The 27,412-nt window shown below is 43.6% G+C and overlaps 1 protein-coding gene across 1 annotated transcript in view; it reads left to right on the top strand.

The window, feature by feature from the left end:
* Positions 1-8,803: 8,803 nt before the first annotated feature.
* Kcnk10 (potassium two pore domain channel subfamily K member 10) overlaps positions 8,804-27,412 on the top strand; it is a 116,916-nt gene continuing 98,307 nt past the window's right edge. The window contains exons 1-2 of the mRNA XM_090344668.1: positions 8,804-8,956; positions 9,150-9,231. Coding sequence (XP_090200794.1) covers position 9,231 — 1 coding nt within the window. The 5' untranslated portion in view covers positions 8,804-8,956; positions 9,150-9,230. The remainder of the gene's footprint in view (positions 8,957-9,149; positions 9,232-27,412) is intronic.

Below are 27,412 nucleotides of genomic sequence, written 5' to 3'. Positions count from 1 at the left end.
AGGATATAGAAACAAAAGCCATATAATGAGTGATTGTTGTCCTTAATGTACTGTTATCTCTTATCTCTTTTGTTGTCCCTTGATTATCTCATATTGTTACAGTATTTCACCTGGTTATCTGATATATTGGATATATGCATATTTGGTTATTTGAAATTGGATAGGGAAGGGAGCAAAACAAGAGGAGGGGCAGGCGTGGGGGGGAGGGAAATGGGGACCAAGACATGAGAAAGGGTATCAATGTATGTGAAGTAATGTACCTTCCATCTGGTGAATATAATGTAACCCTTCTATTAATCACAATAAAAATATATGGAAGAAAAAAAGAAAATTATATGAAGAAAAGAAAATTATATAAAAGAAACTCAAACTGAAAAACCACACACCTCATCAAAAGGTTAATTAAAATACAATCATGTTACCTTTCAGGGTATTCCAAAGCAACATTTTTTGTATTTTCCAACCTTTTTTTTTTTTTCCAGTCCTGGGATTGGACTCAGTGCATGAGCATGGTCCTTGGGTTCTTTTTCTCAAGGTTAGAGCTCTACCACTTGAGCCTCAGCACCATTTCTGGCTTTTTTCTATATATGTGGTACTGGAGAATCGAACCTGGATCTTTGTGCGTACTAGGCAAGCACTCTACCACTAGGCCAAACTCCTGGATTTTATTTTTCTTTTTTAAAGTAATTTATTTTCTTTACAATGTGTTATCACATACATACACACACTTGCACATGCACATGCATGCGCACACACAAAGTATTTAATAAATGGGTAGAGAAACAAGAGGGACATCCTCCAGAGGGTTTTTTTTAGTAAAGTTCAAAGTAGATTATATTTATGTGCTTTTCAGTTATTACACAATGTACAGAGATGATCCACTGAATGATTTATGCTTCCTCAAATGGTTAAACAATGACTATGAAAGACTAGACAAAAAAGCTTCTAGAAGCAGAATTGCTGCTAGCAGAGAACAACTTTAGGCATCCATTTGTGTTTACATATATTCTTTGAGAATTCTACAGTAGCAGTGTGTGTAAGTTCATTCTGTAAAAAGATCTGAAAGTTGACTTTTCAAGAGACTCAATGCATTGTTCTTTCAAAGAAAAATCCTAAGACAAAAGAGCAATTGCTAGGAAAAAAACAGTTAAAATCGCATCTATATTCTCTATTTTTATGCTAGAGATCAGAAGAAATGTAAAGTTGTGCTTAGGGGACTTTTTGGTAAAGTTGTTTTAATAAATAAAACCTTAAAACATGTAATAGTGACTGATATAAAATAGACACAGGTATCAAGGGTTCCCATACTTGTATTTGCCAACTTTTAATATATCTTTTAGAGTTTTGTTTTGTATTTCTAAATAAGTATAAGATCTTTAAAATCTTTTCTCTAGATTTCTTAATACAATTACATGCCAGTTAGTTAGCTGGTCAGAGGTAGAATGTGGCTATTCCTCCCAACATTTTAGAATTAACTTATGATTTCCATCATTCATGGCTTAAAAGCAGTAGGGGAACCATTATTATATTACACTCAAGTTTAATGTTATGATTTAAACAAGTATGGAAATTGTGTTGCAGAGTTAGAGCATTGCATTTTTTTCTTTAATATATTTTTATTGTAATTAATAGAAGGGTTACATTATATTTACCAGATAGAAGGTACATTACTTCACAAACATTGCTATCCCTTCTCAGGTTTTTGTCCCCATTTCCCTCCCCTGAGCATTGCATTTTTTACAACTGAGAAAAATAGTAAATGAGATGCTGAAAATGTCCAGTAATGGCTAACATAATAATATTTTCTTTTTTTATAACAAATCTAAAATTGATTTGAATCCATCCATAACATAAAGTACAGAGACGTTTTCCACAAAATTGACCCTTACTCATTAGAATTTATTACATAATCTTGGTTAATTAATATACCCATTGATATATCTTAATGTAAAGGGTGAGAGCATACAGTTGTTTTATATATACAACGTATACAGGTACCATGCTGAAGGACTTCAGGGGAACTGAAGTCCAATTCAAGTTTTAGGCACCTGCTGTGCTTCCCCTGTCATATCCCTCATCCCCAGGGAGTGTTATTTTCTCTGGGCAGTCACTGGCTGCTTGGTAATGCTACAGCACCATAGTGCTTTGGCCACCAGAAGGGGGCATCTGTCTGTAATTACTATACAGACTGGTAATGACTTGCATATACCACACAGGCTAGCAGTGGTTATGTAAGCTTGGAATGATTTTGTTGAGATACTAGTACATATACTGTTAGACTCTTGCAAGGTATTGCTGGTGGCAGGTTTAATTGGGTAAATTCTGACCAGCTGAGATTTTTACTATAGTACATTAGACAAAAGGGCAATTAATTTGTGGTCTTTCTTTCCTTTTTAAATGGTTTCCTTTAAAGCCAAGGTTATGGGCACAACTTTTGGGAGCCTGATAGCAAGACTCTTCTGAAGCTTTTCTTGAAACAATCTTGACCCACGCTTGGAAAAAAATGAGTTATCTTTCATAGAAGATATAATAAGACTCCTTATAATTACAGTTTTTCATCCCTGATGAAAAGAGGTGATAAAGATCACTGATTACTTTGCCTGCCTGAGCAGCTCAATATTTTAGTACATGTCAGTAACATTAACTGGATAGTAAAATATAGTATCAGAGTCCAAATATAAAAGTATTATGTGAACCAGAAAAAGATCTGTCCATACTCAGCATTGTGACTCAAACAGTGAAGAGTGGAGCAGGCTGAGAAATGTCATGGAGAAATTGCTAAAAAGCCTTTGTAAATGCCTCAAAACAATCGCACACTTAGTGTAATTTCAGAGTCATAGTAAAAGTCTTATTTTCTTCCCTGCTCATGTCTTCCCCAGTACTCCTATTTATTTGTTTAGCATTGCTCCATAATCTAAAATTTATTATTCACTACATTGGCTTAAAGACTTGCCTTCTAAATACCTTTGGGATAGGAAGAACATTGTCTTTGTTAATCAGTATGGAAAGAACATACTTAGATAGGGCCTAGAGTACAAGCAGATGGTACCTGAAGGTAGGACAATAAAATAGGAAAAAGGTTGAGACAACTTCAGGTCCAAGTTAGATTGATTCTACACTAGATATCAAAGCATCTTTATCTAATCAACTACACATGGACAACAATTTCACTTTAGAGATTGGTGGATTCTAGACTCCAGCCAGACAGCTGTGGTTTGATTTCTATTTCTATCTCTAAGTAAGTATATTTATTTGGACAGGCACTGCTTCTCCGAACTCCAATTTCCTCTTCAACAAACATTTATGTGCCTAATACATGGCTGGTATTGTTTAAAATGAAATCAGGATAATCATTGTACTCATCATCTAGGATTGTTATGAGAAGGAAATGAGATATTCTTTAAAAAAATACTGCTGCTCTGTGCTAGGCAGAGAATGAATAGAATGCTAGGAAGCAAGTAATAGAAAGGAAGCCCCTTTTCACCTGTACAGCTCTGCAGATTACAAAGTACTTTCTGAAGGGAAAGCTAGCCAATGGATGTAGTGCCCCATTTTATATGTGGGGAGGTGGAGTAAAGCTTAGTGCTTTACTTTGTTGGACTACCCTCTGAGAAGGATGGTTGACTGAGATATTTATAAGTTGGTCAAATACATTGTACTTACTAGGAATCTCCATTTATAGATGGAGAAATTCAGGAAGTCTTAGATTTTTGATTTTCTTCCCTAAAGAAAGACGCATTTAGGACATGGTCACATGTTTGTGTACATTTGTAATATTGGTAAAGGAGTAAAAAGTTGTTGGACACAAAGAAGACTGAACAACTTAAAAATTTCTAACATACAAGTTGGACTTATTGTTCTTCATCTTTGGTGAATTATTAGAAAACTTAAGGAAAGAAGAGATTTAGACTGGAAGTAAGGAAAAAATTTACTTCACCAAAGTTTCTCGTGTTTAAAAAGGACTGTTAATTAAGAGTTTGGAATCTCTTTCATTAAATATATTAAAAATGTTTCATAATCATATAAATTATAGTTTTCTTTTGAACTGCTCAAGAAAATGAAAATGAGGGTATTTTATTTTACAATGAGTTCTTTCAACTCTAGTTCTGGAAGGTATTTAGATGATTTAGTAAGGGAGGAAAGTTCTATTACCTTTACTCTAATACATTTCAACCAAAGAAATATTAGCTTTAAAATTAGTGAAAAAAATGAACATAGTTCAAAGACCCATATTGAGTCTATGTCCCACCCACTTCTGAGCCAGTTCTTTCACTGAGACTATTTTGCCCTTTTTATCAGCTGACTGGGAGAATCAACTGTTAATCTGCCTAGAAAGTATATTCTATAAAGAATTTTCCCAAAGCCGAAAGACTCTAGGAATAAGACTTGCTTATAAAAAAAGTAATTGAAAACACATGCCCTCTACATATCTTCAAGGTTTTAGTTCAAACTGTCTTTGGATAACATGAAAATAAGAGCTGATTTTTTTTCTCTTAATGACATGGATCTTGGTAAAGTTCTTATTTTTAGTTTTTTGTTGACCATTGAGCTTGAACTCAGGGCTTGGACACTGAGCTTTTGTGCTCAACCACTTTGAGCCATAGCACCTTTAGTTTGGGAATGATGAGTTGGTGATAAGAGTCTCATAGAGTTTCCTGCCAGGCTGGCTTCAAACTGTGATTCTCATATCTTAGACTCCTAAGAGCTAGGGTTACAGGTGTGAACCACCAGTGCCTGGCTAAGGTTCTTATTTTTAAATTGTAAACCTGGTATGTTTGCGTAGAACACTCTTCTACTCCTGAAAAATATTCTTTTAGGGAGTACAAAACAAAGCTAACTTTTTTTGTCTGAGGAAGAGAAACACTGTGTGAGTGAGAATATTGAATATAGAATGTGGTGGTATTTTAATATCCTGCTGGCCGAGAAATATTTTTTCCCTTTGACTCAACTTTAAAAATTTGTTTATTTATTTTTATTATATAGTTGTACAAAGGGATTTCAATTCCATAGGTCAGGTCATGAATACATTGCATCTTGGCCAGCTACCCCTTCCATTGTTCTCCCCATTTTTGCCCCAACCCATCCCTACTTTCAAGTTATATAGTTTAATTGTACATAATGCACATTGGATATGATGATTATATTTGCTCATCCATTCCTGTGTATCCTCCCCTGGCCACTCCCAGCAGGTTTAAGTTTCTTCATTTTCATTTTGTTGAACAGTTCATCAGTTGTTCAAAGAAGTTATATTACTGAACTCCTCCCCTAAGTATAGTATCATTAGATCAATTTGTTTGTGTGTATATGCATGTAACTCTATTTTCTGTTATGTATCTTAGATCTAAATTCCACGTATGAAAGTGTGGATTATTTTAAGTCTCCAAACCTGACTTATTTTACTTAATCTTTTTATAAGTCCATCCATTTCCTTGCAAATAATGTAATCTTCTTTTTGAAGGGCAAGTAAAATTCCATTATATATCAAAGGTCTCTAATAAAGTGACATAATAACTAAATGCAGTCTTTGATTGGATGCTGTCTGTCTTAAGTCAATATATGCTTCTATTGCTAACTACTTTGGATTGGGTAATTTTTTTTTAGATTGGGTAATTTATAGATAGAAATTTGTTTCTCAGGTTCTGCCAGCTGGGAAATACTTGATCAAGTTTCCAGAAAAGTTTGTTATTTGGTGAAAGTCTACAGTTTGCCTCCAAGATGTCACCCTCTGGCTGATTTCTCAGCAAGTGGAAGGGTAAAATGGGACTGAAGGACTCCTGAGAGTTCTTATTTTTTTAAGAGTCTCTTGAGGATGGAGACCTCAAGTCTTTCAAGCTCCAGCTCTTAGTGATATTGCTTTAAGGATTAAGTTTTGACACGAGTATTGAAAAGACAGAAACATTTAAGACAGAGTTCCATTATTCACCAGACAGCTACCATTTTTCTTGATGTTGTAAGATTTTTCTAAAGTCAAATGTTGAAGGCAAAATGAGATATTCCAGCTTAACCTTTAAAAAGGTCACTTTGGGTCATATTTTGGTGGTAGCCCAGAATGAGGAAATCATTGTATAACTTGTTTTATTAGAAGCAGGATTATAGCTTTGTGCATTTTGGTAGCATGCTTGGCACAATGCCCAACAGAAGCTTAAATAATATTTTCTTCTTGGCTGAGACTTAGAATAGAGAAATTTAGGAGGGAAAAAGATTGTAGTTCTTGGTTATAAAACATGTTCATCAGCCTGAAGCCTTAATTACAACTTCTTTGGAGTTTATAGTATGTAATCCTCATGAATTGCCAATCAGAGATTTGAATCATTAAAATAAACCTGCAGGATTTATGCACAGTATTTGTTTTTGAGAAACCAGTTCCCTTCTGCCACCCCATTTCCCCCTTTTGCTGCTGTCATGGCTGGCTTTTCCAAGCCAAAAGCAGAGCTCAAGATTAGGGCAACATATACTTAGGGTTAGGTTTTTGCAGATGCTGGTTGGGACATGAAGACGAATGTAAGAGTGATGAAATGCTGAGACCAACGCAGAACTATCACGGGGCAGTGGAGACGCTTCTGGTAGAGGTTTAAGCTGAGGATAATGTACAACGCCATCACTTTCCTTCGTCAGTGGGAATGCATAGTGTGTGTGTGTGTGTGTGTGTGTGTGTGTGTGTGTGTGTGTAACAAAAAGATATGGAAACCTAATTGCAGTTTTCAAAAGAGGACTGGGAGGAATCTTAGCGGGCTGGAATTTCTTCTCGACTGTAGGGAGGAATGATGAAACCCAAGGGAAACAGTTCAAGGCAGATTAACGAATGCATTCTGCTAGTCTGAATTCAAAGCAGGTTCTAAGGAGACCAGCCCCTTCCCTTCTGTTTGCAGAACCAGGAATAAACAGGATTCCCTAGGCTGCCTCATCACTCCCTGCCCCTGGACTCTCTGTCACCTTAATTTCTCCTGCTCACCCCAAATGGCTAAGCTGCTCTTTGCCAGCCACCCCGAGTCTCCCACGCGGTGGCAGGCAGCCCCCCTGTCTGTTGTTGGGTCTCACGACTGGCTGGGCTGCAGTGTGGGGAGGGAGTGAAAGCGCCAGCCAAACGCAAGGCAAACTTCCCTGCCAGACACCAGTGGGGTTTGGGGGCTTCCCCAGCCCTCCCACGCCGGGCCACGAGGCGCGCGAGGAAGTGGTGCGGAACTATCGCTGCGCTCCTTGGGGCAGGTTCCGCGCTGCAGAGCCCCGGGCTGCGGGCATCGGGCAGCAGGCAGCATCCTTCGCTTTACCACCCAACGCTGCCAGCCCAAGACTCCTGGCCAGGGACAGGGAGACTTTGCGCCACCACGCTTTGTTTTCCTGCGGCAGGAACGGCAGGAACGCGAGGCGGTCCCTTCCCACCTCACTTAACCTGCCCGCAGCTTTAGCCATGGAAGTTGGAGCGGCGCGGGGGCAGAGGGAAGCACTTGGCGCAGTGTTTTTTCTGGATGATTTTTCTCCGCTCAGGCCGCTTCTTCCCTCCTGCTTTGGGTAAGTGCAATCATTCCACCCGTAGAACCCAGGGAGGTGGAAGGGGATTAGAGGAGCGCAAAGGAGCCTTGTGTCAATTTACTGATGGATTTATTGGGGGGAGGGGTCTCCCGCCCCTCCTCTTGGTGAAATTCACCCCCACCTACCGCAGTTTCGGAGGAGCTGCGTTTAATTTCATGCACGCCGGAGAAGAGGTTGGGATTTATTTACTTATTTACTATTGGCAGCTTTTGTGTCCCTCCCTCTACAAACTTGTCTTTAAACACACCAGGAGAAGGGAGTTGTGATAGTGGAGGTAAAAGGGAGACCTGGAGATGGAGGCCAATGGAAGGTAAGACGGAGAGGTAGACATCCCTTGATTTATCAGGGAGATGACCTTAAGGACAAGTGAGGAGCAAGTTCTTTACATCAGAGAGTAGTTCTGGAGTCTATGGCACCCCTCACCCAAAGAGGGTCCACTCCAAATCTCCCCGCCGCCCCCCCAAAAAAAACTGTCTTGTTTTTGGCATTCTGGATAAGGTCTTTTATTACCCACAGGCCAAAATGACTTCAAAGAGGACCTGAAACCTTGGGCACAGGAGGTTTGCTCAGTCCTTGTTTGTTAATTGACTGCATTTTGTGCCTTTGAAATCTGCCTTGGATAGAGAGCCAAGGACCTTATACTGACCCTCAAATGCAATTTACTGTGCAAAAGAAGAAGGGAGGCCAGAGTTTTAGATAATATACTATTTAGACTGGTATTGCCTCCCCTCAAGGGGCCCATTTAGCAATTTCATGGTCAGTCACCCATCCAGGAACCAGACTAGCTCACAGAGTGTGGGATTGAGAAGCAGGCAAACTTGAGTTTGGATCTCCGTGTTGCAACTTTGGAAAGTGTTTTTATTATTCTCCCGAGCTTTGTTCTTATGTAAAAGGAGGTCGGTGGGGGTTCTTCAAGGAGATAGAGGAAGATGGGTGGAGGAGAAACAAGGTGAAGGGGTATTGGGTGAAGGGGTGTCTTGCCTACCCATTCTGGGAGAGTGGGGAGAGAAAGTGTCTTTCCCTGATGACACAGCTCTGATTGACAGGGGGAAAAACATTTCATCTCAGTAACTGGGCTGAAGCTTGGTTCTAATAGTCAGTGTCAGAAAAGACAGAGTAAGGCTTGAAAATGCTTCTCACAAGCACTATCCTTGGGTTTGGGAACTCACTTTCCATACTTACTGACATCCCTGGGGGTACACAAATGGGAGAAGCAGAAATTCCGTTTGTCTCCTTTCTGTGTCTCACCTATAGTCTTCTTCTAGACCAAAGATGGAATGTAGAGAAACTGAGTCCAAAGTAGGTAGCTCTGATGTACCTGGAGACCCCTCCCAAAGCTCTGAGATGTAAGAGTAGAACCATGCCATGGGTACCAGTTTTGCTTGAACACCATCTCCAGAGAACTCCAGCCTGGGCTGCCTGTGGGGTAGGTGACAAAGCACTTTCCCATCATTTTCCACACACCCCAGTGAACCTCCATGGATGTGCCAGGAGGTACAGGTGGACCTTGCTGACCCAAGGCTTCCCAGAGGCCTGAAGCTCCAGGAGAGTTCATGCAATTCAGAGAGGAGGGTTTTAGAGCTACAGCGGTCCAGCCGGGTTTGCTTTCTCTTCCATAGGTAAAGGCAACAAAATATCAAACCTGAAGTCATCAAGAGGAAAGGTCCCTGTGTATCTTCTGTGCTATGTAGCCAGCACCTAGTAAGTAGGACAGGTTTGGCATAATAAATACATATATATGTATATACACACATATGTACACGTGTATGTATGCACGTCTATAGAGTGCAAACAAGGAATCTTTATATATGTAAATATGTACACTGAACAATGAATTTAAATAATGTTGTCTGTTATGGACTTAAAGAACTCCCTGTCCAGGTATCTCCTGCCCATCTATGATGTACAAGGCATCCAGGGAGTTAGTAAGCATCATTCATCTTAATATTTGCCCATGCAAGAGCATGTGGTTTTTCCGGAGCTGCAGCCTCCACCACAAGCCCCCGTGGGTTTCCAGCAGGGACCGTGTGCGGGGTGGCGGCTGGGGCAGTAATGCCGCGGGGTTTGGCCACGTGGGGCCTCTTTGCACCTGCGGGTGATGGGTCCCCAACCTGGGCCAAGGCTTCCCCGGGCTGCAGGGCCTTGGCAACTCTTTTCCTCAGGGCCCAGGCGCCTCTCTCCAGCCCCCTCCCCAGCCGCAGAGCCCGGAGCCCCAGTCGGGCTGCAGGTAGCTGGGGAAGGGACCAAGCAGCGTCTGGGGAGCTCGGGTCCCTGATGGGGAGATCGCAGGTGAAGGAGCAGTCCCAGAACAAAAGACGTATGGCTGGCACTACCTTTCTCACAGTGTGGTGGGGCCGTGGGTTCGGAGCTCAGCAGGCACAGGAGACTGCAGTTAAAAAAAAAATGAAGTGACAAGAGGGAGAAGGGGTGCTCCGAGCGGAGAGTGGTGAGAAGTCACCCCACCCCGCCTCCGGGCCGAGGTCTGCAGTGGGGCGCCCTGGCCCTTCCTGCGCCTCCCGCAGAGGCTCGGGGCAGCCAAGCGTGTCTCCGGCCGCAACTCTGCCGAACCCGCCCGGATCCCGGCTGTGGAGCCAGTGAGTAGCCGCGTGCACCCGCCCCCCCACCCCGCTTCTCGCCCCGCCCGACTCCCCGCTGCTGCCCGCACCCTGGGGCCGGGCGTGGGGGGTGGGAAGCTCCGCGCGCGCGCGTGCACGGGGCGCTGGTGGTGGGGGTCCACCGTGTGCGCGCATGCGCGTGCGCACGCACCTGCTGCGCGCCCCCGGGAGGTGGCCGCGCTCCCCTCGGCAGCGCCGTGCCAGGCTTCTGTCCAATGGCTCTCGAGGGGTGGGGAGTGGGGGGCGAGGAGTGTGGGTTTAGGGTGGGGCGTGTGCGCTGACGCGCTCTGCCGGAGCGCGTGTCCGGGAGTGTGTTTCTGTGTGTGTGTGTGTGTGTTGTGTGTGTGTATGTGCGCGCGCGCGCGCCCCTGTGCGTCCACGCCTTCCCGGGGCGAGTGACACTGCAGTGGGCTTCTCCCCGGCTCCAGCCTTCCCGCGGCTCAGCCCCCCAACCAGCCCACTCCGCCAGAGCGAAGCAGATTGGCTCTCCCGTCTCCAGCCTTCCATCCACCCCGCGCCCACCTGCACTTCTTCTTCTACCCATTGGGCTGCCGCCGACGGCCCCCTCCCCGCACGCCACCCGTTCAAACACCCCGGCTGTCCCCGGGTCTTTCCCACCCCACGGCTCCCCACCTGCCTCTCTCCGCAAACCTGTCCGAAATTGTTTCATTGGACTCCCGGGGGGGGGGAAGCTTGTGGACTTCAGCATTATTATTATTATTATTATTATTATTATTTTGATTCTTGTTATTTCCTCCCCCTTTGGGCAACGGAGCAATGAAATTTCCAATCGAGACACCAAGGAAACAGGTGAACTGGGATCCGAAAGGTTGGTATTTCCTACTTTGGGGCGTCCTGGCCCCACCTGAGGTCCTGCGAGTGCGCGCTCACACGAATCCGAGCGCTTCGGTTCCGGTGGCATCCCGGTGGCATCCCGGTGGCGGCGATCGGGCGTGTGCACCGAGGCCAGCGAAGGCGCCCGGAACCGCAGCGCGGGGGGAGGAGGGCGGGGAGGGGGGGCAGAGCGGGTAACGAACCCAGTTCGCCCTTATCCCATACTCATTGTCCTTCCTGGATGGTTTCAAAAATCTGTGTACAGATACACCACGCTGGCTCGTTTGGTTCGAAATCGCACCAAGTATTGGTATTTGCTTTTGACTCTGGGTGTGTGCAAGCGTGTGTGTGTGTGTGTGTGTGTGTGTGTGTGTGTGTGTGTGTCCTTTGTTTCTGGTGATCTTTGTCTCTCTGGCAGAAGGGTGGGGTGTCGCCCCGCCCTGGACTCAAGCAGCAGCACACGCCTGGGGTGTCCTCAGGGAGGGTGGTTTCCCAGCAGCGTGTGAGACTCAGGTCTGCCGCCGTCCCTCGGGGTGGCTCTTTCTCCTAGAGCAACGCAGAATAATGGAGCCCACAGGGCCTCCCCAGACTCGGCTCAACCTTGTTACTAAACCAGGCAGCTAGTTTGGCTTGGCTTGGAGTAGAAGAGGGTGGGGAGCGATGGTGGTTAGAAGGGCGTGGCTGGAAGGGAAAAGGAAGGGCAGGCAGGGTGGCCACCCAAGCAGTGGCATGGTGGACACGCGACTACCCGTGCCAAGCGTGTCCTCTTCCCACGGCCCAGCCAACGGGAGCTACAGAGCCTGAAAGCAGCAGGCGGGTTCCTCCTGAGTGACGCGATGGGGATGAGAACTAGAAAGCGTGTGTCCGGTTGTAACAGGACTGCACTATGTAGATGTCCCCTTAGCTCTTCTGACCACTGAGCGGGGCCAGGCATTAGCGCCATGTGTACTGCAGTTGGAAATTTGTTTATTTGAGGTGTGTGTGTATGTTTACTTTTTGTTGTGAGCGCATTTCTTTTCTTCTGCAGACTGGAACCAGGAAACCACATAGGTTGAGCGAAATGTCTTATGAATGGACTGGCTGTTAAAGTTGAGGGAAGAGGGCTGTCCTTGTGAAGCACAGGTGTTTAGTGAATGCTTTAGTACAGCCTCAACCTGCTATTTTGTCTGTCTCTAAATGTCTGGAAATCTAGACATTGCATTTTAATTTTTGATCCCTTGAGAACATAGCTGTTAAATCTCTACCTCACAGCCAACGCTGTCCTGGGCACTGGAAATGCAGTCAGAACAGCAAAGAGAAAAGTTTTGACTTTTTGGAATTCATAGCAGGAGTGACAGATTTAAAGCAAGCATTGCATGGAACAGTTTATGTATGTTGCATAAGTATCAGGGCTGTGTGTGTGTGTATGTGTGTGTGTTTATGTGTGTGTATGCATGTACATGCACGCCTATACTGGTGGCTTGAACTCAGGGACTGAGCATTGTCTCTTTGCTGTTTCACGCAAGGCTAGAGAGCCATAGCTCCACTTTTTGCATTTGCTGGCTAATTGGAGATCAGAGTCTCACAGACTTTCTTGCCTAGGGTTGGCTTCAAACTGAGATCTCAGCCCCTGGACAGCTAGCATTACAGGTGTGAGTTACTGGTGCTTGGCAGTTTTAAGAATGTCTGGTAGAAGGCATAGACAAATACCAAGGGAGAGATGGTGTGGGAGAGCTTCTCTGTATTACACCTGGGCTGAGAACGTGAGCAGAAGTCATTCAGCCAACGAGAAGGGGAAGTGTTTACAGAAGAGGAGTCAGCAAGTGCAAAGGATCTGGGGCAGAAGGAATCCATCAGGGAAGGAAAGGAGGTTCCCATAACTGGAGCGGACACCCAGGGAGATATGAACAGGAACAGATTCCAAAGCCCTAGTGTCTGAAGTAGATGGTGTGTGTGTGTGTGTGTGTGTGTGTGTGTGTGTGTGTGTGTGTGTAAAGGCTAGGAACAGAGTCTTTATTTTAAGCCCTGAAGAATTTCAAGCTGAAGAGTGTTGTGATCTGAAGTACATTTCAGAATAACTACCAGGTTGGTCTTCTGGTTATGGCGGACCATGTGCAGTGGTGTAGGGGTGGGGTGGGGGCCACAGAGGATGGAGAAGTAGATGGAGTTTGGGCTATAAAGACTATGACAAGAGCAGACCTTGAATGAAGTGTGGAGGTGTCAACTCAGAACAGCTGGGCTGGCCACCAGGGCAGTACTATTGTGAAGAAAGCACAGGAGGGCAGTCTAGGTAGGGCGCACTGAGTAGGAGATGTCTTAGAGGTGGGCCAGGGTGTGTCAAGGGTGGCTGTCTAAAGGGGAGGTGGAAGCTTCCAGGGGCTCTGGTGGAGGGATCGCTGCGGAACTTACCTTGTGAAGCAGGCTGGGGCTTTTCAAATCTACTTGTGTCGGGCCATCATTGCATATCATCACTGTATTTATTTTCTAGTCTGACACAGTGGGGAAAAATGTGGGCAGGGAACAGCTACAGCTATAGCCCCTAGGGCTATTATAAAAAGACCACAAAGCCTTATAGTGGTTCCCTCAGGAGACAGAGACCTGAAGGATCTCAGTTCTAAATCAGTCCAAGCAGGGCTGTAAGACTCCATCAACAATCAGCAAATTTCTGAACTAGAGATGTGGTTCAAGTGGTAGAATACCAGTCATGAGTGGAAAAAGCTGAGCAAGAGCTTGAGGCTTTGAGTTCCATCCCTGACTCTGGCACCACACACACACACACACACACACACCTTAATTAAAACAACTGTGAGTGCAGAAGCTCACCAGATGCTTCATGTGCAATTACATCATAGTTATTTTTACAATACTTATTTGATTTCATTGTTGTCCCATGTGACACTCAGTTTCCATCACAACACCACTAAGCTGCTTTCCAGTGAGGTGATCTGACTTCATGCATGCAGTCCTGATGGTGGAGGTGACAGTAGTGTCCCTAGCCAAGCCATGGAGGAAAGCAGAGGGTGGGTAGTGGGGAGACATGTCTTACGCCTGGATAGAATTGTGCACCACATACCAGTCTAATGCTTTACGTATTTTATACATGTCATCTTCACCAATACCTTAGGAGGAAGGGCTGTTCTTATTTTTTTCCTGTTTGGTGTTGGGAAGGGTACTGGGCTACCATCTGGGCTCTCAAGCACTCTTGTAGTTTGTGTCTCTGGCCTTCCAAAGCTCAGAGTCTAGAAAAAAGTGGTTGGAGGAGCAAAAAGTAGAAGAGAAAGAATGAAGCGGAAAGAGTTAGGAGTGGAGGGGAGGGAGAAGACTGAGGAGGAAGGAGGCCCTGCATTACCTCCTCCCTCCATTCTCCACTTATCCAGGCAGCCAAAGTCACCATCCTGTGATTGGACTCTAGGTGTGGAGAGGTTGAGGTTCACACACAGGACAAAGGAGGCTGTAGCAGAGCAACGGGGAAAGTGGAATGATAGTTCATGCTACAGGGATAGCGGGATTTTACTGTGAACAGACAGCCATTAGGTTGTAGAAGGAAGTTGTAATTATGATGTTTTGCTCACAGCCACATTACCTGACAATTTAATGGCATCAAATGAAGGTAGTTTTAGAACAGATTGGCTTTGATTGCACTTGGGTGAATTAAGCAAAGCACTGTTAAGAGGTGGAGGTGCAAAAAAAAAAAAAGACCTAAATATAAAGCGGTTAGACTATGGTAAGCTATGTCCTCTCTCCCTAGTCAGAGAACCCAGCCTTCTACAAACAGGGGGTCTGTTTGGGGAGGACCTGCATAGATGTAGATTGGCTCTAAGTCTTAGCTGTCACAGCAGAATTTACATGCAACTTAAATCAAAAGTGATCCTGAGCTGCTTAAAATGTGGGCTGGCTTGCTTTGTGTGCGTGCGTGCATGTGTGTGTGTGTGTGTGTGTGTGTGTGTAGGCTCAGAGCTTTCAAAAATTAATGAGAGCAGCAAACGGTATTCCTATGGTTTCAGGCAGACAGATCGATACATAGGGTAAGCAAGTCTGGATTTGAAGGCTTAAGAGTTAGGCTCTAGAATGTACAGTGGAAATAATTAGCTGTGTGACTCTGGGCTGCTCACAGTTCCTCTGAGCTTCATTTTCTTTCTGAGTTCGAAAGGTGCCTTCAGCATTGTTTTTGTATACCTCTCTGGCTTTCTCTATTCCTGCAAGTGACCTTGGAGCCACTTGGCTTTCTTTTTGTTCCTGATCAGAGGTCTTTGTACTTGCAGTTTTCACAAGTGATCTGGAACAGTCTTTCTTCTGTGTCACGCTTGATGGCAGCATGTGAAGTCCATGTATGGAGACTTACCCAGTCTTGTTCATTGTGATGCTGTCAGTGCTCCACGAAGTGCCTGGCCCCCAGAAAGACACTCAGCAGCCCTTTATTTATTTATTTATTTATTTATTTATTTATTTATTTATTTATTTATTTATTTATTTTTGCCAGTCCTGGGGACTGAACTCAGGGACTGAGCACTGTCCCTGGGATTTCCTCAAGGCTAGTGTTCTACCACTTGAGCCACAGCACCACTGCCAACTTTTCTATGTGCATGGTACTGAGGAATTGAACTCTGGTCTTCAGGTGTGCTAGGCAATCACTGTACCACTAGGCTAAACTCCCTGCCAACATCCCTTCATTGAATGAATGAATGAATGAATGAATGAATGAATCCAACAGGACACAAGGCTCTGAGGATCATGGAAATTCCAGGCTGTCTCTCACTATAGACGCCAAAGTGCAAAGAAGAAGAGAAGACAAATTTCAAGTAATCTGTTTTCAGAAAACACTCTGATATTCCCTATTGTCAGACCCCATTTTCCTATACCAGGAGTGAGAAGGCTGGAGAGGAGAGGGTGGTGGTCTCAGGCAGCCTGACAAAGACATGGTCAGCATTCTGTTACTGATATGGACCACCGTAGCTATGGTGGGGCAGTTGTGTATAGACACTGTTGTGTGCTCAAGAAAGAAGCAAAACCACAGAGCTAGAGATGGATCGTTAAAAAAAAGTTGCAGTTTCAGTGGATTTTTAAATTCTAGAGAGGCCCTTCCTGTGTGTGTGTGTGTGTGTGTGTGTGTGTGTGTGTGTGTGTGTGTGTGTGTGCATAAAATACCTCTCAGTTTACAGGACACTTTTTACAAATGATCTCATGGCCCCATAAGGGGCCCTGCTTTTGTAGATATTAGAACTTCAGACTTTCACATAAGTTGAGAGGTTGGAAAGATAGATAACTTGTTTTAGGTCCAAAGCTGCAAATAGAATAGGCTTCAACCTAAGCCTTTTGATGCTGTCAGTTTTACTCACTTTTCTGCTTCTGCCATGGGAACTGTCCAAATCTTTTAATTAGCTATGAGTAAAATAGTTTCTCTCTCTTTCTCCTCCATCCCCCAATCTCTTTGTGCCAGTCTTGAGGCTTGAACTCTGTCATTCAGAGTAATCTTCTTTATGTTCTCCTTCCTTCCTAGGCCTTTGACCACAGTTTGCCCCTTCTTCTAGAGAGAAGGTATGCATTAAAAATTTCTCTGGGAGTTTTAGAGGAAACTGTCTCTTGTGATTGACAAGTCTAGAGCCACTGGCTGTTTTCAACAGGTTCTACTTGTACAAGCTGTCTGGTTCATTGTCCCAAGACATGAGGTAAAGACCCTCAGGTCCTGGAGATTTAATGTGAATAGATTCCATATATATATATATATATATATATATATATATATATAATGTCTGAAGGGTTGTTTTTATTCATGTGTTTCCAAACACACATTAGCCTAGTATAGATTTTCTAGAAAGAAAATCATCTATTTTTGATGTGCTATCCAATTTCAACCCGTCTGCATTCCAAATGAGATTGATAATGTACTAAAATCATCATATTTATCCTAGAAAGTACAGAGGAATGATTGTCCAGAGAGTTTCTGGGCCAAGATTTGGCTTAGGTTTCTTTTCCACTGGGGTCTAAGGAAACTTGCTGGCTGGAATGACTGCTGAGTAGGCGGGCTTTGTCGGTCCATCTCGTGTCCAGAATACACAAGCTTTGGTGTTCTCTGAAATCAGGTGCATTAAAAAAAATACAGTCTTGGGGGCCGGGAGTCTGGCCTAGTGGTAGAGTGCTTGCCTAGCTTGCACAAAGACCCAGATTCGATTCCTCGGTACCCCACATACATAGCAAAAAGCCGGAAGTGGTGCTGAGGCTCGAGTGGTAGAGCACTAGCCTTGAGAAAATCCAAGGACAGTGCTCAAGCCCTGAGCTCAAGCCCAGGACTGGCAAAAAAAATATACAGTCTTGGCTGGGTGCTACTGTCTCATGTCTGTAATCCTAGGAATTCAGGAGGCTGAGATCTGGTTGTAATTCCAAATAAGCCTAGGCAGGGAAGTCTGTGATACTCTTGTCCCCAATTAACCAACAAAAAGCTGTAGAGTAGTGGCTCAACTGGTAGAGCAGTAGGCTTAAACAAAGAAGCTCAAGAACAGTGTCTAGGCTCTGAGTTCAAGCCTCAAGCCTGGCACAAAGAGATTGGGGGATGGAGGAGAGAGAGAAACTATTTTACGCCTAGCTAATTAAAAGATTTGGACAGTTCCCATGGCAGAAGCAGAAAAGTGAGTAAAATTGAGTCTTAAAAAATAAACTCAGATTCTTTTATGAAAGGTAATCATGGGGTGGATCAGATAGGGTTAGAATTTAATGGCTCAACTCTTCATGGCTTGGTTATGGAATATACTTGAATGTGACATTAGGAAAGCCTACCATGTTTGTTCCAGTCACCTGGTTGATTTCTCTCCACACTGATAGTGGATGCCTAGAGGCTCATCCACTCTTGGTTGCTGGTTCCCTCGCTCTCCTCGGTGGATGCTGATGGCGTCACTCTCTAGGACATTTATTTGTGGCTTATGGACAAAGCCCGAGATATGGAGGACTTTATAATCCTTCATTTTAGACTGAAGAAAGGGGGCTGCTGAATTGTGTCTTTTTTTTCTCTGCCATTTGTAGGATTAGAGGTACAAGGGACATGTGTGTGTGGGGGGGGGGGAGTGTGCATTAGAGCTCAAGAGAGTGAGGTTATAGAGTGGCTAGAATTTAAAGAAATTCTAGTTTTTGTACTGCAAATAGTACTGGTTCAATCACTTCCTTCTGTCCATGGAGGGAAATTCGAAGCAGAATGGAAGGATGAAAAACAGCATTGGGGAAGAAAAATAGAATTTGCTACCATGTATAATAAGAGGTTCACAGGAGCTTTCCTTTCTTTTTACTTCCCAAACACGTTCCTTTGCCCTAACCATGTTCTCACTTCCTTCTGTTCTCAATTGGTATGTTTCCTGCCAAGAATCCTCAGTATTTTCTCCTTCTGAAATAGCCATACATACCTTTATTTCAGTTTAAAGAGGAAGATACAGGAAGAGATAATGAGATATACTTGGGTAACAGAGACCTTTGACCTTTGCTTATCAGCTTATAGTGCTAATATTTGTAATTCTGACATATAATCTAGCAACACTTTTATTACTGACCTGGAGGTCCCCAGAATTACAATACACTAGGTATTTTTTTTTTTTGTCAGTTGTGGGACTGAAACTCTGAGCCTGGGCACTGTCCCTGAGTGATTCAGCTCAAGGCTACCACCCTACCCCTTGAGCCACACAGCACCACGTCCGGTTTTCTGGTGGTTAATTGGAGATAAGAGTCTCACAGACTTCCCTGCCTGGGTTCGTTTTGAACCTCCATCTTCAGTTCTCAGTTTCCTAAGTAACTTGCATTACAGGTGTGAGCCACGGCACCCAGGTACACCAGGTATTTTAAGTGGGACAAAGTTACATAGTAGAACTGACTGACTTTAATGTGACATGATCACAACAGACTGAAGAGAGATGCTGGTGTCAGCATTCACCTGCTCTGTCGTGAGAGACAAAAAGACAGGCAGCAAGCAATGAAGAAAAGTGGTGAGGAAAAGCTTATTGAGGATATTTTGTTAACTTATTGCTAACTGGACTCTCTATTTTTACTCTTTTTAATCATGGGTCAGCTTGGGGCAGCTCCTGGATGCTATGGTTAAGAATATTGCTTTGGATCAAAGCCATTCATTTCTTGGAGCCAAATGGGAAGTCATGAGGCGAGGTCTGATGGAGTGTGTGCATCTCTACAATCACCTGATGGTGACAGTCATTTCATCTAGATTCAGGGCGAGATGCCAAGGTCTGCGCTATGTAGGATCACAGTGTGGGGAGACCTGGGATCCAGAGCTGGTTCTACCAGTGGAAAAGAAGGGAGCCAGGCTGTTGATGATTGAGGCCATGCTCGTTAAATTGAGGTGCATTATGTAGTAATGGCTGGTTTGGGTAAGCCGCCTCAGGTATCTGTGACTTGGTCTTCTCAGCTGTAAGATGGGACAAGTACAGCTAACACATTTGTTATGTAGGTTTGTTATGCAGGGCAAGTGAAAGAATTCACAGGGCAAGTGAAAGAGCCATGGGCTCTGAGGCATTGGGATGCCCTGCCTCCGGAGACCCCATTCCTCCTGGGCCTCTCACAGACTCTCAGTATTCATGGTCCAGTCTTCTTAGGTTGAGCCAGATTAATGAACTAGTAGCGACACAGGATCTGGAATCATAGTACTTGAGTCGAAGCTATTGTTGTTTCTCATCATCGTATTGGTTGTATATTTATTTGGGCTACTTTATTAAATCTCACAAATGAAGTAGATTATATACAACAGAATTTTATTTCTTGCTCTTTTAAGGCAGAGAAGTCCCAGATCAGGGTTCCAGCACAAGGAGATTTGATGTCTACTGATGGCCCATGTTCTGGTCCACAGCTGATGGAAGTCCTCACATGGTGAAAGGAGTAAGGGGTCTCTCTTGGGACCCCTCCTTTTTTTTAACAAAGGGAGAAGCCACTGCTATCATCAAGAGGGTCTCATGGCCTGGTCACCCCTGTCAGGGTCCACCTCCTCATAGCATCACCCTAGGGTTTCGGAGTTGAATGACAAGATTTGAGGCGACATAAACATTCACGACATACTTCTATATGAACTCGGGCAAATCATCTAACCTTTGTGAGCCTGCTTAACATTCTCCTGGGTAAAATATAGATTGCGATAAGACTTTATGGTATGCTTTCATACGATGACACCAATATCTTTTTATTAGATTTTAGCTAGTATGTTTAACCTGCAGTTTGGCAGCACCGGGGTTGATTAAACTCACTTAGGAATGGGGGGAATGTTGAAGAACTTGAGGGTGTATTTAAAATCATCATAAGCATTTTCCTCTTATTTATTGACTATGTATTCAGTGTATTAAGCACTATGCTAAATGATGTAGAGTCATTGTATCATATCATTTTCTTAGTAACCCAAAGACACCAGTAAAATTATTATCTTTGCTTTTGGAATGAGGAAAGTGAGGCCCGTAGAGCTTTGTTTGCCCATAGCTTATGAATCTGGGTCTGTTAGACTTTAACACCTGAGCTCTTGCCTTTATCTATATGCCACTCTTTAATAATCTTGTGATGGGAAATAGGTTTAATTTTGTTTAGCTCTGTCTTTATCGTGTAACCATAAAACCCCAGCTCACTTAGCTCCATCTCTCCTTTTTTTCATCTATTGCTTAAAATATTTGAGAAAGACAGTGAGCATGATTATGCTTTTTGTAAAGGACATAGATCCATGGACTTATAATAGATCCTAATACAATCACCAGCCCAAATGTTCTGTGTTATTTAAATGCAGAAACTACTTACCAAGCCTATCTGGTATGGGGTCATGATGTACATGCTGGTTAAAGATTAACAAAAGAAAAAAAATGACCCCTTGACCAAGATACACATTGTTTGTGCTGCAAAGCCAAAGTGGTTGAGTGCGGGATTCTTTTCTTCTCTTTTACAAGCTTTCTTCTTTCAAAGGTTTAGTAACTGCAAACCCACCTTTCCTGACTAAAGCCAAAAAAAAGAAAAAAAGCAGTCTGGCTCCTGGGCTGAGTGATAGGACAGGGCACTGTGTGTTTGGTGTGTTTCCATACTGACAACAGCCACTGTCTGTCTGAGTGGTGTGACAAACACAGAATCCTGCCAACACGACAGGGGTAGTATGCCTGGGGGTGATGGGCACACAGGGAAAAGCCACCAGTGGAGATGGCTGGCACTTGCTGTCATGTTTCCAGTCAACATTGTTTTGATGCTCTCATTATTTCCTGTATATTCTGGAGAATGTGGTTTGCTGGGGGCAGGATGATCTGATGCCTTAAGGCCTCCATGTTTCCCAGAATTCCATGTCTGGCATTGGGAAGGAAGTTTGGGTTTTTGTAATGGGGCAATAAAGAGTGAAGACGATTCTTCTGAGTGCCGTGATGGACTAGAAAAGGATGAGGAGCTGGACATTGTTGAAAATGTCACTTTCCACACAAAGTGACAAAGACATGGTCTGAGGCAAGGCATGTGTATGTAAATGAGGCTGCCTGAGGCTCTCGTCACATTCCAAGTCAGCTCTCATAGTGTCTGTAACCATAGCAACTAAAGGTGGAAGAAAAAGCTCAGGATGGCAATGTGTCACTGGACCTACCCTCTGGGGCTGTTCTTTTTCCTTGATTCCTTCATTCCAGGGTCCATCCCTTTCTTGTCCACAGGATGGCTTCTACGCTAGGCAGTTTTAAATTCCAACTAACTTTACCCTTGAAGTCTCATTAAAAATTGTTATTAAGGGTATACAAAGGGGTTAGCAATTCTGTAAGTAAGATTAAAAGTACATGCTTCTTGATCAATGTCATCCGTTTCTTCATTCTCCCCTATTTTCCTCCTCCTGTCCCTATCCTCAAGTTACATGGTTACTTTTTTTCATAATGTATATTGGATATACTGACTTCACTTGTCACCCTTCTTCCTTCCATTCCTGTGCTCCCCCTTTACCCACTCCCACAAACATTTTCCACTTTCAGGTATCCATTTTGATAAGTAGTATATTAGATGTTCAGAGGAATTATGGCCTTTATTTCATCCCCTAAATATACCCTTCTGTAGTCAGTTTATTTCTGTAAATGCCTTGAGCCCTGTATATGTGTCATGCATAGTTATATTTTAGATCTACCCTATGCATATGAGAGAAAACCTGCACTTGTTTGTCTCTCTGAGCTGTGGTTACTTCACTGAGTATGATTTCTTCTAGGTCCATCCATTTCCTTGCAAATGGCATAATATTTTTCTTTCTAATGGCTGAATGAAATTCCACTGTCTATACATACCACATTTTCTTTATCCACTCATCTGGGACATCTGGGTATTTCCATAACTTGGCTATTGTGCATGCATAGTGTAGCAATGAACATTGATGTGCAAGAATCTTTACCATCTCTTCACGTGTAATGCTTTGGATGGATGTCCAAGAGGGGTATCTTTACACTTTTAAAATTCTCCCTTTCAATTTTATTTATTTAGTTTTTGTGCTAGTACTAAGGCTTGGCCTCAGAGTCTTTCATTCTTGCTTGGCTTTTCTTCCTCTAGACTAGTGTTCTACCATTTGAACAGTACTTGCACTTGTGGCTTTTTGCTGGTTGATTGGAGATCCTTGTGGGCTGGTTTGAACCCAGATCCTGAATGCCTAGCATCATAAGCTTGAGCCATCAGCATCTGTCCTGATACGTAACCTTGAACTTGCATTCTAGTTCAGATCTTTAGCTTTTTGGATGTGTTTTCAAGAAGAGAGAAGGCCAATAAAGCATGAAAATGTAGCCTATGGTGTTCAGTTAAGACATTTGGGTTTTGTGAGGTGGTGAGTGTCAGATTATGCAGGGTTTAGCAGTTTATTTGAAGGAGTCTCCCCACCCCACACCACCACACACAAATAAGGGGAAGGCCTGGAATGGTGTGCAGCTGGAAGTTGATACACCACATTTTTATTTTAAAGATTAAACTGTTTACATGGAATAATTGACTCAGTGACTGTTTATAAAGGATGTATGAGATGTGGCAGATATGATGCTGGGTGCTCGACTCCCCTGGGGCTCTGTGTCTTTCTGTAGGAATCATGGGGAATGATGCAACATTTAGGCAGGAAAGAACTCTCCTTGACATCTTTGGTTTATGAGAATCGATTCCAACTCTCTAGTTGTCACTGCAAGTTCTTTTTTTTTTTTTTTTTTTTTTTGCCAGTCCTGGGCTTGAGCTCAGGGCCTGAGCACTGTCCTTGGACTTTCTCAAGGCTAGAGCTTTACCACTTGAGCCTCAGCACCACTTCCAGCTTTTTTGTATGTATGTGGTACCAAGGAATTGAACCCGGGTCTTCGCGCATGCTAGGCAAGCACTTTAACCACTAGGCCAAACTCCCGGCCCCACTGCAGGTTCTATCTTAAAGCAATGGCTACTGCCTTGTTAATTTCTATGAATGAAGGGAACCTTTTCTTTGGGTTTGTCACACAGACATGGCTTCTATGAGAATTTACATATCTGGGAAAAACAAACCAATAAATGGTATCCTCCTGTTCTTCAAATCTCTCTTGGAAGCACGTAGCATCCAGTCGTGTACAATGAGTCTAATATGGATGTCAAGCATCCCCTCCTTTCCTCTAGTCCCTTTGTTTCTGGGGTGTCTGGAGGTCTTGTTAACACTGAGGTATTTCTTCTTTGATTATAATGGGATCCCCTGCTAGTCCTGCTCTTGTGGCCCACAGCTCAGATGGTCTTCCCAAAGACTGAATTAATGAGCGGCTGTGAGAGAAAATTCTATAGGAGCATGAATGCCTGCCCATCAGGCAATAAGCTCTGCACTCAGTTCTAAAGACAGGCAGAGCAGACAGCCACCACGGGTGGGGCTGGAGGCCCTCGAAGCCTGTCCACCCTGACCTGTACTGTTTCCCATCACTACCAGGATGCCCTCAGCCCACCAGATGCTGCCAGTCATCCGATCTGATCATTCTATAAACATCGTGTGACTGCCTGCTGAGAGGGGGCTGGGCACAAATGAGAAAGCCCGAGGCTGTGCACCCAAAGAAGTTGCAGGCTGCCCCCTGACACAAGACGCCTTTCCCAGTAACTGCTATGCACCACGATAAATGCATCAGTAGAGATATAGATTAATACCTCACTTCCACAACACATCTTGTTCAAATACAAATAAAAGTCCTTCAAGATAACTCACTACCTCCCCAGCGTGCACTGGGACAGCCAAGTTCATGGAGTCTGAGAGAGTGTCAGGAGTAGCTAGGATGTGTTGGTCAGCTGGGTTTAAAGTGCGACGGCGGAAATGTCAGCATCTTTTATAACAGGTGTTGGCAAGGGACCCTGCAGGGAGAAGGGAAGTGCCCTGAAGCGCACCAGACACAAATTCCCACAAGTGCTGTAAATGTTCGCCCTGCTCATATTACACTCACTTCAGAAGTTGGCTCAACTTACTGGTAGTAAGTGCACTTGCCTAGGATGCACAAAGCCTTGGGTTCAAATACTACTACTGCCAAAAAAACCCCCCCCAAAAAACCAAAAACGAAGTTAGAAGAGACTTTTGAGAAATCCAGTTGCTAAAGACAATAGTGTGCATGGGCACAGACATTCATGGGAGGAAAAGATCTAGTACCAACGGGATCTTAAGCAGAGCCCTGCCCACACTAAGCACCTGGAAACTAGTTAATGGCAGTGAGATAGCACTTACTATGAAGTACCAGTCTTCCCCCCATACTGCCCTGTACACAAGATAGTAACTTCGTGTACTTCCATTTTCCTTAAGAAACAAGACCTTACCTTGCCTCAACACTAGTGGGAACTAGCCATTAGTCAGCTGATTATCCGAAAGCACACCATGACTCACGGATCTGGCCATAGACACGTGCTTGCTGGATAAGCATTTGGTCTGCTGGAGGTTTCCCGTGGAAGCGGTCCCATTCCTAATCTCTGGCATGTGAAGTAGTGGCAGGCCAGGACCTGTCTTCTTTCGCTCTTATTCCTTCCACTTCTTCCTTCAGTACTTCCATGATTTGCTTTTCCCTGAATCTCTTCTGCCGTTTCCATGGCAGGTAGAAAATACTGGGGGACTAGAGCACCTCAAACTGTCTTCCAACAATGACTGATGGGAGATGTTGTGTTGGATTCACTGAAGATGGCTTGGAAAGAAAGCATCTGGTTGGCTCTAGTCTCTCAGCAGCCTTAGAGACAGCAAGATAGCAGTATTTTTTGCACAGGATCTTAGTTGTGCCAGCTTACTCCTGGTGGCAGCTAGCTTGATGCTGCATATTTTATTGGTTTTCTTGGTGGGACATCCCATCCCTGTGTCTCTTTGTAGCATTTCTCTTCCCATGCTTTTTTGTTTTTCTTTCTTTAAACCAAACAAACTACAGGTACACAAAGCCTTACTGCAGATCCAGCTATAAGATGAAGACAAATGGTGAACCTTTATCTTTCAGCACGTCTTTTGCCTAGGTTCTAGGGAGCTAGCTTTGATGGTGGTAGGGAAGGGAGAGGGAATGCTCTCAGCATGCTTAACTTCTTAGGCAGATTCAATAGATCCTAGGGGATAAAAGTGATAGTCAACCAGCAGCTCTCAGCCTAAGACATCTTCACGGAATCCTAGCACTGGTAAGTGACCCATAAAGCTCGCCAAAGGCTGGATGAGGCTTGCCCCAGCCTTGTTGTTTGTTCCCATAATTCTTCTCAGAGAGGGACAAAATGAAATCGGGTTGATTCTTACTACTGATAATTATTATGTTCTACAGAGTTGCTGCAAACACAATTGAACAGAGGGACAAAGGTCCCTCTAGCAGTGGTGTTCACTAGATACTGTGTTGAAAATGAATTCTACAACTTGTGCATGGGGGTGGGAGGGAAAAACTGGGAGACAGTGAGGGAAGGAGTGACATTGTCTAAAAAGAAATGTACTCTTTACCTGACTTATGTAACCTCGCTGTATATCACCTTTATAATAACAATTAAAAAATTAAACTGCACTGAATTAGCATGGAGATCTATTACTTCTAGAAGAAACATAGACGTAGGTTCTTGTGGGCCTTGGGTCTGTCACAAGATTCTCATCAACGGAGCAGATATTTTTCTGCTTAAGATCATCAGTGATGCTGTTGATTTTATGTATCAATGAACTCACGGCAACAACACGGAGTGAAGAATAAATACCTTGCCTGAATGAGGCTTCTCTGACATAAGTATCTTCTCTGTAAATAAATGTATTTAGGAGCATATCATTACTATACTTGGAGGGTGATGAGTCACAGTGACATCACAAATGAAAACAGGAAGATGAGAGGACACATGGCGCTTGTTTAGGCCTTCTAAGTCACCTTTGTTTGGGAGAGGAGGGTTGAAGCGAGAAGGCAGAGTGCAATCATGTTCAATATTTTGTTCTGCATTTCCTTCACAACATTGACAAACAGAAGCCCTTTGATTGCTTCTTAGGATAGAAAATTGGTCAGAACAAGTTGACTTCTTGTGATAGAATCTGCGAGGCTACCCATGTCTTCACTAACTGCTCCCCACCCACCCGCCCCTGCACTTTTAGAAAGAGAATTTATGTAAGATCTTCAACTCTATTCCAGGTTTATGGGAAACACAACACACACACACACACACACACACACACACACACATTATCTAAGCAATTAGTTATTACCACCACCATCATCCTTGTCCTCATGATCATTATCTTTACTTCAGACATTGTAAGAACATTTAACAATACTAATTAAGTTCCTCTTAAGATTCTCTTGATTTCATAGAGGTACCATTTTAGTGCTTTTTAGCTTTATTCACATGATCAGTTTCCATTCATTTAACTAATAAGTAGAATTTTTCATGCAGTTTCAGGCAATGCAGAATATTACAACAGTGCTATGGATAGAAGGGCCTGTGAGAGTAGGTGGTTGAAGATCTGTGGACGTGGCATTTAGGCTGAGATTATCCAGGTAAGAAGTGACTGCACCTTTAATTTCGTTTAGTTTGATTTTGTTTCGACAGTACTGGAGTTAGAATTCAGGTCCTTGTGTTTGTTAGGTAGGAGGTTCTACTACTTAAGCCACATCTCCAGCCCTTTTTGCTTTAGTTACTTTTCATGATAAGGGGCTCCATTGTGTGATATTTATACACAATGGAATTCTATGCTGCCATCAGAAAGAACGACATCTCTCCATTTGTAAGGAAATGGAAAGACTTGGAAATAATCCTATTAAGTGAAGTAAGCCAGACCCAAAGGAACATAGGCTCAATGGTTTCCCTCATTTGTAATAATTAGTACACACCTAGGACTTTCCTAGCAGAGGATTACAATAGTGCCAAAACCTAGATTCATAAGGTCGTATAGGATGAGGCTAAATGAAAGGATCTTCAGGATATGGAAACAAAAGCTTTATCTTGTGGATTGTTGTTCTTAATATACTGTTATTTCTCTTCTCTTTTGTTGCCCTTTGGTTAATCTCATATTGTTAATATTGTTACAGTAACTGACTTTGTTT

This window comes from Megascapheus bottae, chromosome 14, assembly GCF_031878675.1.
Source record: "Megascapheus bottae isolate mThoBot1 chromosome 14, mThoBot2.hap1, whole genome shotgun sequence".
Lineage (NCBI taxonomy): Eukaryota > Metazoa > Chordata > Mammalia > Rodentia > Geomyidae > Megascapheus > Megascapheus bottae.
The sequence above is the reverse complement of the archived record's forward strand: the minus strand, read 5'-3'. Positions and strand labels throughout refer to the sequence as shown.